General features: G+C 34.3%; 1 protein-coding gene across 3 annotated transcripts in view; it reads right to left on the reverse strand.

The window, feature by feature from the left end:
• Positions 1-16,192, reverse strand: part of RSF1 (remodeling and spacing factor 1) — a 108,654-nt gene that overhangs the window by 19,075 nt on the left and 73,387 nt on the right. The window contains exons 6-11 of one of the 3 annotated variants that reach the window (XM_090265730.1): positions 13,147-14,903; positions 11,326-11,532; positions 10,416-10,490; positions 6,737-6,841; positions 5,619-5,698; positions 164-218 (exon numbers count right to left, since the gene is read on the reverse strand). In XM_090265730.1, coding sequence (XP_090121856.1) covers positions 164-218; positions 5,619-5,698; positions 6,737-6,841; positions 10,416-10,490; positions 11,326-11,532; positions 13,147-14,903 — 2,279 coding nt within the window. Of the gene's footprint in view, positions 1-163; positions 219-5,618; positions 5,699-6,736; positions 6,842-10,415; positions 10,491-11,325; positions 11,533-13,137; positions 14,904-16,192 lie in introns of all 3 variants that reach the window. The other 2 variants (XM_090265729.1, XM_090265732.1) reach the window with 2 other exon arrangements.

The raw sequence follows: 16,192 nt of genomic DNA on the forward strand, positions 1-16,192 counted from the left end.
ATCATGAGGGATTGTGGATGATTTCTTTAAGGTCCTAAAATTTCATTTTTAATAAAATAGGTATACTATATATTTAAGACTACTCACATTATATGAAGTGGAATACATTTTAGAACAATTATGGCAATCTCATCTTTAAAAATACTATAAACCAGAAACTTACTTGTGGAGGAATGATGTTTTCAATACTGATACCCACATACACCAAGCGTTCTTTCCTTTAAAAAGTGAAAAACAAGCCCACAAACAAAATGAGATTTGCTGAAAATCAAACTGTTATGAAAAACTACAACACAAAGAATACTAAAATTATGATTTCATGATAATAGTAGAAGCTATATTATATATAAAACGTATAATATTGTTATCTGTGGGAGACACAGAACTTCCTACAGGTATGAAAACTGTAACTTTGTAAGTTACTTATACAGAGGGAAGCCGGGGTGTGGGGGAGAGGTTGGGTAGCAAAGGGGAAGGGGATTAAAAGTACAAACTTCCAGTTATAAAACAAGTCAGGGGACATACAGCATAGGAGATAGTCAATCATATTATCATAATTGTGTGTGGTGACTGATGGTTACTATACTTATTTTACTTTTGTAAGGTACAGAAATGCTGAATCACTATCTTGTACACCTGAAACTAATATAATATTGTATGTCAACCATAATTAAAAGCAAATTTTTTTGGAAAAGTGCCCTATACCAGTGAAATAAAACCTGTAACTGAAATAGACAAGGAAACCTCATGAAGAGTTAAAGCTGTGAGTCACTGACAAAGTGATTAGACAAAAAGCCAATCTGATTGAATAAACTAGATCTTTGTTATGCTGGAAGGTTTTAATAATATTGTATGGGTGCATACACAGCTATAATCTCATGATAATAAATATCACTATAAAAATAATTCTGTATAACAGAACCACATCAAGGTCCCAGTGAATGATATCAAGACCATTCACTTCATGTTCGCACAGAAGACATACCAATGCAGCCACATGGATCTGTTCTCTAGGATGCTATCTTAACTGGCTTACAGATACCTCTGTGTGGACTTAGAAGGCTAATGACATCCTCATAGTTTCATTTCAAAGAATCAAAGTTTTATTTATTTTAATTCAACAAATTTTACATAACAAATTTCTGTATACAACTGGTACTTTCTCTGTTTCTCCCAAAGTTAATTTGATTCACCAAGAACAGCTGAGCTCTTGCATACATGCCAGTGTATGGTGAATTGAATAGAAATACGAAAGGCAAAAACAGTACTAGCTGAAATTAACAGGGAAGCCTTCATTGATAAGTCAGAACTTGAGCTCTCTCCGTTATTAAATATGTTTGACATTGTCTGTCCTTATACTAACCAAGATTATTGTGATACCAGTTTCCTTCTTTATACCTCAAAATCTCTACTTTCATGTGACCATTATTTCTCTCCTTAACTCAACTGAAACTAAAAAAGTCATATTCAAATTAGGTCATCATTTTATCAGGCTTGGATATCTAAAGGTAAATAAGACATGGTTCTTGCCTGCAACATTATTAACTAACTGTTGTCCATTACGAACAAGTACAATGGAAACATGAAAAAGAGATTTTGAAAAAGAGCTAAGAAATTTGGGAGGGCTTTATAAATTTGGGAGGATCTTGATATTGGGTACGATTTCTCATTACTGCATTCTCTTGCTCAGTAACCTTACAGAAAGATACATCCACCACCACTCCATTCCACTGCCTGCTCAATGGTCCCACGGGGCCCAGACTTTACCTATAACCACACCCCTGCTAAAATTTCCATTTCAGGGATCCTATTCTTTGACTTCTACTGGCTCACTTTCCAGCTCACTCCCTCTGGTACACTGATTTCAACAATTCCCTGCCTCCAGGAGGACCTCTATCCATTGAGCCTACCCTCTTTTCACTGTCCATCACTCCCTTCATGTCCTTACTTTCCCCCTTACCTGGCTTAGACTCCACGGTCCATCATTATAAATACTCCTTTGTATACACTTTCAATTCCTTGTCTCTTTCTCTCCTTCCCTCTGTTATATTACCTGGAAAATTCCAACCCTGATTAAATCCAACTCTCTACTAGCAAAGCACTAGTAATAGTACTCTGAAGTACAGAACTATTTGAATTCCCCAAAAATTTCTGGCCCCAAGTTCTGAAAGGGACGTTTACAATCAGTTAAATGGACTTCTGAAACATCCAATCTCATAGAGCATCACAGCTCCATCTCTCTGTAGAGAGCTGCTGGCTAGTCACTAATTACTCAATGACACAGCCTTCTTTTCCACCATACTCCATAGAGACCTTGAAGGCAGAGACCATATAACATACTTCATGTTGATTACATTGCCTGGTACAAAGGAGGTGCTCGATAAGTGTTGGTTAAATGTTGAATAAATGCAGAAAGAGGGGAAATATGCTTCTGTTCTATGATATAGAGTAAGCAAGGCTCTCAGTTGCTAGGACGAGAACTACAGAAATTAGTTTTTAAAAAGATAGTTAAAAAGGGATAAAGTGCTCACTTTCAAAAACAGATTAAGCCACCTGGAATTTATAGTTAATATATTACTTTAGATTCATATATATTTTGCTATGTAGAGCTCTGAAGTCATACATATACATGCATGATATGAGCTATAAATAATGAAAAGCTTTGTTAACCAGATTACTGGGGAGAATTAACAAACAGCAACAATTCAGTTAACTGTCCTTGTGCCAGACTGGTCTCCCTATATAATAATAACTTTGCTCTCCTTTCTGTGATCCAATTTCATAGGATTTAGTGTGTGATCTAAAACCACAATTATGGATGCCCTCTTAAAGAATGACATTTAAGTAAGATGATTACCAACAGTAAAAGAGAAAGAAAATGAACTAGTAAATAGGAGAACAACAGTGTAAACAAAAGCTATGGCACATTTAACATCAATTCTAAAATGAAAAATACTTCTTAATTGCAGCAGCTTGGCCACATCTAAAAGATACAGCATCACAGGCCTCCAAAGAATTAAGCGGATATAACTGTAGTAGTAAATAAATTCTTAGTGGTTGATATTCCTGCTTTTATTTTTTTTTCCTATTGTAATTTTTTTCAGGTTTAACTTGGTGGCTTATCCAGGTTCCACATTCTCTGCTTGACCCCCTTTGTCTCCTCTTTAATTTTCAAAGGCACTGCAGGAAGCAGGCAGGATAAGGAAAAAGACAAAATATAAATTTAGATATGCCAAGTCTTAGAATATGACGTTGGCAGTCACAAGACGATAGCGAACTGTTTGGGCACTTTTCTAAACTTCTTTAAGCAACAAAAATAGTTCCATCATGCTGTCAAGTCTTCTTTCTACTCCAGCATAATTACAAGGTTTTCTCATATGAATATCACTTTTTAAAACAATTTACGCAACTGTGTACAACTCAGCTGAGTTTAAATGAAAATTTTGATAAATGCAATTTGTTAATTTACATAAGTCCCCAATGATTAACTTTGATTTAAGATAAATAGTTTGAGGTTCTTTGCTACATCTTTTTAAAAAATTAAATTTATTGGGGTGACATTGGTTAATAAGATCAAGTAGGTTTCAAGTATACATTTCTATATATTGCATTGTACAACATTCTTGCTGTTTAGAGAGAATATATTTTCTTCCAAGCTCTTAAAGATTAAGACTATTAGCTATCAACATTGCTGAGTCAAAGCAGTTTCAGAACATGAAAACACTGCTCATTTCTCAGAACAGGCAGATTTCTAAAGACTAAGGCACACGCACAATCTGATTTTCAATTATGATTTAATTTGAAGCATCTATAGGTAGATATTTTCCAGTGTCAAAAAGCAAATCTGCACATCACAATAGACCTAATAATTTTATATGTAACAATTACACAGTTTCTAAACACAAAATTATTTAGACAACTGATTTTTTTTAATTAAGCACTTTTATCTCCTAGTTAACTGTAGAGATTAACTTTGGCATTAAACTAAGTACCATCTATTATAAGCCAGAGTTCAAGCTGAGTAGTAAAGAAAAGAAAAGCGGGATTTGGAGGCTGAACTCATTTTTAAGGTTCACCTTTGCCTAAAGTGGTAAGATTATGGAAATGACCTGACAAGCTAAATTTGGGGACGGGGACACTATGTGACAGCCGGTAAACGTTAAAAGTAGCAGCAAATGAAGGTAATAAGATCAATCAGGAAACATTGCTTAGATTATCTCATACTTTGTACAAATGAGCATCAAGTCCTGATTAATACTCTAAAACTTCTCTTCAGCATCTCCACTTGATTATCACAACTGCCCTAGTTCAGTCCTCAGTGGCTCTTGTAGACTCCACTGCAACAGCCTCAACTCTAATTCTTTCTTCTTACTGTTACTAGGGTATTCTTCCTGAAATAAAAATCTGATTTTGTGTATCCCTCCTTCGATGGCTTCCCCAGTGCCTACGGAAAATTCAAATTCCTTAACAAGGTATGTAAAGCTGTTCACAATTCAGCTTCAATCTGCTTTTAGAGCATCTTGCCACTCTCTTCTACTCTCACTTTTATACTTTGTCCACATTTGTGACCTTTGCCTAAAATGTCCTTTCTCTGCATGGCCCCCTATTCTATAGCCCAAGTTACTTTCCAAGGACATCCCTGATAAGCCCAATCCTTAGAATTCAAATTCTCTTCACAATGTTCTTGTATTGCTCTTAATAGACTTCAAATTGTCTACTTAATTATATCACTGGTTCATATATCTGTACTCTGGAGAGAGGGTGAGCTCTAAGTAAGTGGGAGCTTTGTTTTACTATCTTTTCTCTTCAGTTTGGTACATAGTAGATATAAATGTATGTTTAGCAATAGATTAATCGAAGAAGTACAAATAAATATAAATATAAACATGCTGTCTTGATTCTGAGCCCCCTTTTAAAAGTTAGGCTCAACTCTAATATAATCTCCTCCAAGAAGCCTTTTCAACTGCTTTAGACCACACTGAGGGGGCATATTGAAGAGGGCAGCATTTTTTATAGTCAGTGGGACACAGTTCAGCATTTAAATGCACTTTATTTCACTTGTGTGAATTCGGCCCATCAAAGATATGATATGGGTAACTAAATAGCATACCAGTTCTTACAGTTTTCTTGTATTCACTACATACTTAGGTACATATCCTCCACAATACTTGGACCAATATTTATTCAGAGAAGGTTGTGATAAATATTTTAGATCAGGGTTTGGCAAACTTTTCCTGTAAAAGGACAGATAATAAATTAGGCTTGGTGGGTCATAAGGTCCCTGTTGCAACTACTAAACTCTGCTACGGTAGAACAAAAGCAGCCACAGACAATATATAACAAATGAGCGTGGCAGTGTCCCAATAAAATTTTATGTAAAGAATGAAACCTGAATATATACTTTTCATGTGTCATGAGATATGACTGTTGTCTCGCTCTTTCTCCAATCATTTAAAAACAATGAAGACATCCTTAGGTAGCAGACAATACAAAAACAAGCAGCAGGCCAGATTTCAGCCCACAGGTCATAGTTTGCCAATCCCCGCTTTAACAGACACATCAATCTAGACTGTGCCGTCTAATTCCCAAGAAAAATATTAGCATACATATCACAATACCTGCGTTCAGCACGCTCCTTCTTCTTTAAGGCAACATCTAAATCCTGTAATTGTTCCTCTAATTTCTCACACAGCAGTTTCTGAAACAGCCAAACAGATGAATACCATTTTAACACCTTTCCACAATCATCACTTGCATGTTAGCACATGGGTACTGTGCTAGGAGCACATAAGGGGCCACACAGTGAGTGATCACTGAAATGTTCTTTGTGTTTAATAAAGCAGTGCCTCAACTTCCACTGAATTGAAGATGAGCATAGTATCTTTAAAGTTTCCTATATTAGAGAAACTTAGAACCTTGCCAGAAAACACATTCCATGCCTATCTTGTTGGCAGAAATCAATGCTTAAAATCGCATTTGATTCAACATGTATGCATGACATCGATTAAAATTTTTAAATATCCCAAGACATTTTTAAGGGAGATGGTTATATGCATGATAAACTATAACAGTACAAATCACTTGCTTTAAAAAAGAAAATCATTTTACAAAAACCATGCCACGAGGTTACTGGGTCAAAATACGGCTGCAGAATGTAATTGATAATGCTACAGACGTTCACTTCACTGAGAAATGCAATAAAGCTCGTTATTTTTAAACCAAAATGAGACTGGGCTTATGAGAGAAAAAGGGCTCCTTGGGCACAGGGGCACAAAGATATCCTGTTCATCAATTTAGAGGAGTTAATTACTTGAATCAAGGTAAAAAATAAATAGGGTATACATTTCTATTTACAGCACATCATAACCGGATATAATTCATAAAACCATCTAAAAAACGGACAAAAGGAAGGTAGGCAGAAATGAAACGGGGGATGATACAAAGGGATAAATAACAGGAAGAAATTTTCTTGTCTTGTACATTATCTTAATTTGGGGTTCTTTGTGCCTTTAACGAATGTGAGAAGGAAAAGAAACAGAGACTATATTTTACAAAAATTAGAGGTCTTCTGAGAACTGCTTTACAACAGTCTTTAATTTCACAGAAATTTAAACGAACGGCAGACCATATTTACAAATTGTTTGAAAGATTTAAAATGGTTAGTGGTTGTCAAAAAGTATTATTAAGTTAAATATAAAACCAAAGACTGGAAAAACAGAGGTGTACTGTGTCCTACATGTTGGCAAGGGGGGCAGAACCACTCTCCATCAGGGATGATCATCAGAGGAGGGCGAAGGCAGGCAGTGTGGTATCCACTGTCACAAGAGTCACACAGAAGAATCTGAAAGAAATCAGATATTAATATCAACCTAACTGTATGACTAAAATTCAATGACTCAAGTTAAAATAAAGACATTTCAGTATTTCTTAGAACTATACTAGGAAATATACTATATGCTTTATTTGCACACTGTATAGTTTAAAAAGCTATGATAATTAGGGATCTAATATGCCATTTAAAAATATTATAAAATGAAAAACTAAGAAAATGTTAAACTCCAAAATTAAGTGAAAAATAGAAAGTCCTCTCTGAACTAGTTACAATCCTTCTCTAGTGTGCCACAAGGGCTTTAACAATAAAGTTTTTATAACAGAGTTCCATAGCTCAAGTATCAGAAACTACCCTATCACACTTAAGATTTTAAAAATACAAATCATTTCCAGGTGTAATAGCATTTCAATTACCAATCTGTAAGAGTCATTCACAGTTCCTTTTATTATGTAAATAAAAATAGGAAGGAACTCTGGTAAGAGGGGAAGGGAACTATACTTAAGACCATCATGTTCAAATACAAAGTCTTCAATTGATATTTCTTGTTATTTGATTTAAGATAACAAAGTCTCCAAAACTTAAAATGGTACATTCAGGAATGACTTGACTTTAAAAACTTTTTATTTTTATTTTTTAGATTTACAGAAGGGTTGCAAAGATAGCAGTTCCCATAATCTCTTTACTCAGCTTCCACTAACGTAAACATCTTACATAACCATGGTACATTCACCAAAAACAAGAAGTTAACATCCATACAATATTATTAACGCAAAAGACTTTATTCAGATTTCACCAGCTTTTCCAACTAACATCTTTATTTCTGATTCCAGGATCCAATCCATGCATTTAATCATGTCTCCTTATGCTCCTCTAGCCTAAAACGTTTTCCTGGACTTTGTTTTCCATGATTGACTGTTTTGAAGAGTAGTAGTAAGATATTACGTAGACTTCCCCACAACTTGGGTTCATCTGATGCCTTCTCTTGATTAGTCTGAGGTTATAGATTTTGGAGAAGAATACAGCAGTCTCTCTCTACAATCACAGTTCACTTATCACAGCCTCACTGTATCGCAAGATTTTAAAAAATATTATATTTAATTATTTATCCCGGATTTTTCCCTATATCGTGGGATTTTGCGGTACTGTATACGTATGTTGTTAAAAGTTACGTAGGTTTAAGAGTGTAGAATAAATGTGAGGTTCCTACTTCGCAGGGGGTCTAGAACGTAATACCCGTGATAAGTGAGGGAATACTGTACCACAAAGGTGAAGTGCACAGCTCACTATGCCATATTGGGGGGGTACATGATATCAATACAACTTATTATTGGGGAAATTAACCTTGATCACTTGGTTGTGGTAGTGTCTATTGGTTTTCACCACTTTAAAGTTATTAATTTTCACGTTCCATACTCTACTCTCATTAGAAGTGATAAGTCCAGCCCACACTCATGCGGAGGGGAATTAAGCTCTACTCTCTGGAAGGAGGAGAATCAAAGAATTTGTAAATATAGAAGAAAATACATTGAAGCTACACAAATATCCTGTTTCTCCTTAAAGTTTCACCCATTAGTTTTAGCACTTATTAGTGGATCTTGCTAGCAATAATTATTTCTGTGGTGTTCCAATGGTGATTCTCTATTTTCCTCATGCCTTCTACATTTGTTATTTGTTATTTGTTTATTCAACTATTTATTTATATAAGGATAAACAAATGGGTATTTATTTTATTATTTGGGTTACATATAAAACTATAACTTGTCAAATTCAAATTGTTCTAGCTACGACTCCCCGGGAACTCTTCCAGGTTGGCTCTGTCCGTAGGATTCATTTGCGTCCTTTTTTTTTTAAGCACCTCCTTACTTTCTAGCACTACAGGATACTCCAAGCATATCTTTTATTTTCTCTGCCCAACTCTAAGAATTAACCATTTCTCCAGAAGTCCTGGTTCCTTTAATGGAGAATGATATTCAGAAACCAAGATTTGGATGTTGAATGCTCACTGCCAATGTATCACTGCTTCTAACCTAAGAGGACAGAGCTAGGAAATACATGTAGGTATAGCAACCCATTTGCACATATGTCTATATTAAATAAAGTATGAGTTCATACTAATATCTCTCAGCTCTATTCCAGCTTCACAAGGTTCATTCTAGCCTTCAGCCTTATTCATAACTTCTTTCTCTGACAATGAGAAAGCTGGTTCATATTATCTATACTTTCATTCACTTGTTCAAACTGAATATATATATAAAGTAATGTCTAAATTGCTAACACATACCATGATGGGTGAAGGTAGGAGGGTGCAATGTGCATACATATATGCAGTGATTTAAAAACGAAAGAGTACCCCCGCCCTTCTTATACAATGTATCATCTTCTGCCAATACCCAAAATTCAGTGTTTCAGTTATAAGACTGACTATTTGATTACATAGGCATATGTAGATAAACCTAGGCACCAGATTCCATTTATCATATAGTTTCTATGGTAAAGCATAATCTAAATTTTAAATAACAAAATTAAAATAAAATTTTAGAAATCAATATATTTCTAAAACAATAATTATCTCTATTCCTCAATAAAGGTAAAATCCCATTAAAATAAATATTACTAAAAAAAAAAAAAAAAAAAAAAAAAAAAAAAAAATAAATATTACTATGTACGATTTCCAAGCCTCAGTCAATGATCCTTTTATTTTGACTAAAGCATCTGGAAAATCTCAGAGTTCTACGCTCATCTATGAATTTATTGCTTTTCTGCTGTTAGCTCAATAAGGACAAGGACAATGTCTTTCTAATTCAGAATCATTTCCCTACCACTTACCACATAAATAGTTGCTTTACAGTTTGATCTGACGATTATCCTTAAACACATGGCATAAGAAATCCACCATTTAGGACCTTTAGTTTCCAGTGCTATTTCTCTTTGGCACAGTAAGCAGCAATGGGATTTTTAGAGTAGTTATTAAGATAACTAAATAAAAGTTCTGCATGTGTGCCAAGAAAGGTGCAGCTTTAACTCCTCAAAGTCATTTCTGATCACCTCATTTTACTTCTCATTTCCCCACACTCCTTTGTTATTGACATCTATTGATGTCTCAGTTAAAATGCCTGTCTTAATTTAAAAAGGTATCGGGATATGGCACGGAAAGAGTACAAGTGTTGATTTTTACTTGATTCAGAGGGCAGGAAAGACCACTGTCTCATATCTCTTCTTCCGGCCTTTCTCCATACAGAAATCTTGACCTACTTTTCACAGCCTGATGATCATAAAAATGCGTAGAAGACTCTTCTCAGCATAATTTCAACATCTACACTTCTCAGTATTAAGTTAGTATCTTAGTTTGAAGTTATGTCTTTTGAACCCTCTGAAACTAGTGGATATGATAAACTTCACTGATTTAGTTCCCAGATATGAATTTAACATAAAAAAAAAAAAAAAGTAAATCACAAGACTTTAACCCAGCATGTAATAGATGTGCTAGGCAACTTTGCATAAAATTAAAAGCAATCCTCAGAAGAACTGTGCAGTATTATTCCCATTTTACTACGAAGATATCAAGATACAGAGAAGAGAGCACCTGATAAACGGTGGAAGCAGGATCTGCTGCCAAGTCTGTCTGGTCCATGCTTTTCCCATCACACCATACTGCTTTCTAGGAAAAAAGAGCCTTGGAGAACCACTTCATATGAATTTTCCAAGCTTTAAAGGATCTGAAAACTTTTCTGATCCACACAATTCTACCCATGTAGAAGCGTCTTTCTTTACATTTCTTTCTACTTAATAGTTGGAGCCTGCTTTTAAAGTCAAATGTATTCAAAAGAACAGAATAGTTATATAAAATTGGGCGTAACAAGAGTGCTTCTTCAATAGGCTCTTTAGAAAGCAATTATGAACTGCAGAAATATGTTGATGTGTGTGTGTGTGTATAACTGGTTTTCCTGATTTTGCCTTACCTTTGAAGAACGTGCTTCCTGGGTAAGAAAGTTCCATGTCAATCTGTCACTATTCTTCTGAATATACCTGGTCTACAATTAATCCTCATAATTTTTTTTTTAGAACTACCTATTTCCTAAAGTTTAAAGCCGTACTAAGTTAACTACTTGACTTGTATGTTGTTACAGAAAGGCAGTAAGGCCTTCAGGACTTACTTAAAGCTGGCATTTCAAAAATATCATCATAAAGTAACTTAAAGAGAATGAAGAAAAATTTAAAGAAAAAGAACAGAATAGAAATATTTGAATCATTTCATATATTTGTGAGAAGAGATGAGGAGTGTATTTTTATGAAGAGAAATACCAATACCTAGCCAGGTAGAATGAAAGCAGGACCCTGACTGCCCCAAAATTGGGTTATTTGAAAAATAGAAATAAAGGTTATTTTGCACACATAAGCTCTGCACCATTAAGAATTTAAAATGATAAGCAAACCCAGAAGAGTCAGTCTTTTTTGGAAAACCACAGCATGCCAATAATATGAATATTACATACTAGCTCAGGATGGTTTGGAAGGCCACATTTTTTGCATGGTTCATCATCATCTGCTAGGACAGCCTCTTCACTCTCCTTTTCTTCCTCCTCTTCTGAAGCAGCAGATGATTTTTCACTGTCAGACCCTTCACTTTCATCATTGCTGGAATATTTCCACCTGCCACGTGTTCGAGAACCAGCCCATCGAACTTTGCCTTTGGTTTTTACCTTGTATAAAATAAAAAATTGGGATAATTTGGTATAAAAATGTAAAAAAAAAAGGAAAATTATTGTAGCTTTTCCAACAAAGACACTTCCTGTATAATTTCAGTATGTATCTCCATTATTTTTTCTATTTTGGCGGGGTATTATAATAAACAGCATCTTATAAATATTTTCCGTAGTCATAAAATATTATCCTAACATTACTGTAAATGACTATATAATATACCATCACGTAGTTGTTATTTATCTTAATACTCTACTAAACAGACATTTAGGTAGTTTCCCATTTATTCACTTTCATAAACAATTGTATTCTTGTAGATATAAAATTTACACACATCTCTGTGCTTAGGATAAATTCTTCGAAGAGAATTCTGGGTCAAAGGCCATGTACACTTTAAAGTCTCTGTAATAGAGCACTGACTATGTTCTTCAATTTTGTTACATAAAATTTTAAATTCCCATATTAGACATGAATTTTAAAAATTTTAATGGCTCAGAAATGCATATAAAAATCCTGACAAACTTAAAAAATATATTATTCAGAGAGTAAGTTTATAATGTTGTAAACTGCTTTTTATTGCCTGGTTGCACAATTTTTAAATTTTTAATTAAGTCCTCGTCAAAGACCAAAATAATCCTAACAGAAGGGAACATTTTTTTAAAGAATTAAAAATTCAGTATTCCAGGGAATAAAGAATCACTTACAATGAGGAATTATCAACCACTTAAATTAAAAAGTAGCACTTTTATTTAGGACAAACTCCCATAGACTAGCCAAAGAATTTTCCCAGATTTTGCTTAAAATTAGAGAGTCATCAGAAAAAAATTCTGGCTTCTTAGACTACGATTTAAAATAGGGGAATATAGGCACTCTCATACACATAATGAGAGGATACATAATGGGGCCATTTTTGGAAATGTGTCAAAAGCTATCAAAACTTAAAATACACATGCTCCTTGACCCAACAATTCCAGTTCTAGGAGTCTATTCTAATGAAATACTCACTCATGTCCAAAATGATCTTCCAAGCAGCATTGCCTGTAATAGTGAAAAACTGGAAACAACCTAAATGTCAATCAATAAGGAGTAGTCAAATAAACTGAGGTACATCCATACTATGGAATACTATGTGGCCATTAATAACCAAAAGGTAGACTGTATCTTACTGACACAGAAGAGTTCAGAGACACACTGTTAAGTGAAAAAACTCAGAGAGAAATGAACATATTTGATTCAATTTATTTTTAAGTGAATGGATATTTATAACCATATACATAAATGTATAGAAAAAGAATTGGAAAACAAACTTAACAGTGTTTATGGGAAATTTTAATTTTTCAATCCTATTGGTTGGGTATTATTTAAATACTTTACAAAGAGGATATATTCCTTTACTGCTTATAATAGAGAAAAAGTTTAAAAGATGATGAGATTATACAGTCTGAAATAAAATGTCTGTAGATAGCTACTGAGAAGACATTTCAAATATAGGAAGATGTATGTTTTTTAAAAAGTTATCTTTGAATAACTTGTTTTGGCCAAAACAAAAGCTATACAGCCATATATTCTAATAAATTTAAAACTCACAGTAAGAGAAATTTTACCTTGCTTACTTTAGAATTTGTATCTTTCTCCATTTTTTTCAAATTTTCCTTTTTGTCTGTTTTTTGCAAAGCTGTTGGCTCTTCTTCCCCTTCATCTTCTCCTTCCCCTCTTTTTTTATCAGCTTTCTGATCTCTGATCTCTGCCACTTTTGCTGTGGGTCTAGATATTCTTGGAGACCTCCTTAAAGTACGAACCACATTTGTTTTCTCTTCTTCCTTTTCTGACTTCTCTTGGTTGGTTTCTGGTTCTAGAATTTTGGGAGGAGACTCTGACTTCTTCTTCCGACTGGATATCCTAATTGTTAATTTGATGCCCTCTTTCTGCCTTTCAGAGGTCATCTCTGTGTTTTCTGGGGCAGTGGTTTCTTCTTCAGGAACCAACTTATATTTAAATTTGCTTTTTGGCATAGAGCCTTTTGTCTCAGAAGGGTCCTCTGCACCAGGGGCCTGGGTATTGCCCAGGTTAACTGTTTCTACCTTCATGGATTCAGAATCCTCTTTTAAAATTTCTGGGTCTGTTTGTTCCATGGACCGACCTTCAATGGAGCCTGTGCTCTGACACTCTACCACTTCTTTTTCTGAGGCTGGTATCTCACAATGGCCAACCATGTTAGACGGGGAGGAAGTTTCAACTGCCTCGGGAGAGCCTAGCTTTTCTGATTCTAGAGTACTCTTTGGAACCTCCTCTGGTATTGGACTCAATCTTCGTGTGTCCTTATCAAAAATAGTTTTCTTGGTCTTCTCTAACTTTTCAAGGCATTCAAGGACCGGTGGGTGCTTATTTTTCTTATTTTTGGGAGATTTCTCTTCAACTTTCATGGTATGGGATTCAGCAGGAGATAAAGCTGTTTGTAAAGAGAGGTCTTTTGCCATCTCAGAAGCCTCAAGAGAGGTTTCCATTTCTGAAGGACCAGTTTCCTCCATCTGCACTTTTTCAGTCTGGGTCTCTAAATCTGATATAGAGCTTTCTGCATCTTTCCCTAAAGGGACCACCACTTTCTCAAGATCAGCTATTTTTATACTTGTTATGACAGAATTTAAGGACTCTGCTCCATTTCCCTCCATCATGACACTTTTATCCTTATAGGGACCACAGCTATCCTCCTTTGCATCATAAAACTTTGTCTCCATTTGCTCTGTCTTAAAATTTAGAGTTACTTTTTCATCACTAACTTCTCCATTTACCAGCTGTTTCCCTTCATGACCCAAAGTAGTGATTGCAGAGATCCTTTTACAAGTCTCTTCCTCCTGTTTTATTTCATCTTTCAAAAACTCTTTTGTTGGAGTAACTGATTTACACAAAGGTCCTTTGATTGGACTGTCAAAATCATCACTCAGTTTAATTTCTCGTTTTTTAAGTGGTATCTTGGCTTGCTGGTCATTTTTAAGTTTCTCGGTTTCTTCAGTGGACTTCTCGGTAATTTCCTGAGAACATTTCACGTTGACACCGAACTCTAGCCTCTCAGGCTCTGGCTTCTCCATGCTGCCTTTGATCTCTTTAGGGTCTACTCTGCATTCCTTCACTTCAACTTTAATGGGTTTGACATTTTCCTTGAAGGAATCACTTTCTTCTTTGATAATCTTTTTTCCCTCATTTTCCAGCAAAGGCCTTTCTAGCTTTACTATTACTGGTAGTTTCACAAGTTCCTTTTCATCTTCTTTTTCTGTTTTCATGGTTGTTTCTTCCAGAGCAGTGGGTGTAGAACCATTTTCTGAATCTACTGGCTGCTCTTCACTTTTCCTCTTTTCATTTTCCTTCTGTTCCTCTAAAAATCAGAAAAAATTTACATGAATCTAAGCACTCAAAGATATAATGCTTAACATAATATATATTTCCACTTGAAGTTTCTCCCTTTAGAAAGGTGACCTTTGTCACTGGACATTTAACAAAAAAAAAAAAAAAAAAAAATCTGACAATGAAGAAAATTACCAAATATTGAGGCAGAACTTCTAGATATTATAAAAGTATTATTCAGAAAGACTAGGGTTTCTGCTTTATACTTTTAGGTTCAGTGTTCCTAATGAAATGCAAATATTTATACACCTCAAATAATATAGTCAAGCTAAAAAATATGCAACTAAAAATACTATATAAAACATTTCCAAAAGACCGTATTTGTTTGAAGAACTGACAATTGTTCTTCTTTGCAAGTCACTGAACATTTCATTTCATTGAGGCAACATGAATATTGCAGGTGGGAAATGTTTGTTTTGTTTTATTCAGATTAGAAAAGTAACACAATTCTATACAGAAAATGAAAATCAGAAAAAATTTTCCATAATCCTAATACCCAGAGACGATCATTACTGTAGGTTACTCCCTTCTGGTTTTGTATATTTTTGACAAGGTTGTGATCATGCTGCCATTTCTTTCACTGAAACATTCTCCAAAAATTGAACTTAATTATATCACATTCCCCAATGTGGTTATATTACAATTTACTTTATCAAATGCAATTATTAACACTTCAGGAGTTAACACTTTGAGAATTATTAGGTTTATCTGCCAATTCTGTTTATGTTACTGGCTACTTATATGTCCAACTTTTATGGAGTACCTAATAGTAGAAATTTAAACAAAAACTCTATTTAGTAATTGGCATAATCTGTAAATGGGATTACAAAACTGCATATATGCTTGTGCTCAGTCAGAACAGAATGTTTTCAGAATTTATTTAAGTACTCATTTTATATAATTTCCATCACCTCACCCTATTCTACCAACTAAAGAATCTCAATTCTCAATGAAGTTTTACAAAAAACTTTTGAAAAGATTCTTGCCAAGTTGATAAACCAGAATTTTAATGTATTTCATGAGAATAAAATGGAATGGAAAGAAGATAAAGTAGGACATGTTTTATACAATGACAATTCATTATTTCTTTAGAGTGAATTTTTATTATAAACCACCATTTCTTTTATGTTTAATCATGTTGCAAATAAAAATTTCAAGAATCACTGGGAACCATTCAGAACCTGAGATTAGAGTATAAGTATTGCTCTTCTCTTTACATTGTTAGTAATTTAATTTACACATGCTACTAATAAAATTAAA

Source organism: Furipterus horrens, unplaced genomic scaffold (genome assembly GCF_987537825.1).
Source record: "Furipterus horrens unplaced genomic scaffold, mFurHor1.1.pri manual_scaffold_2, whole genome shotgun sequence".
In the NCBI taxonomy this organism is placed as follows: domain Eukaryota; kingdom Metazoa; phylum Chordata; class Mammalia; order Chiroptera; family Furipteridae; genus Furipterus; species Furipterus horrens.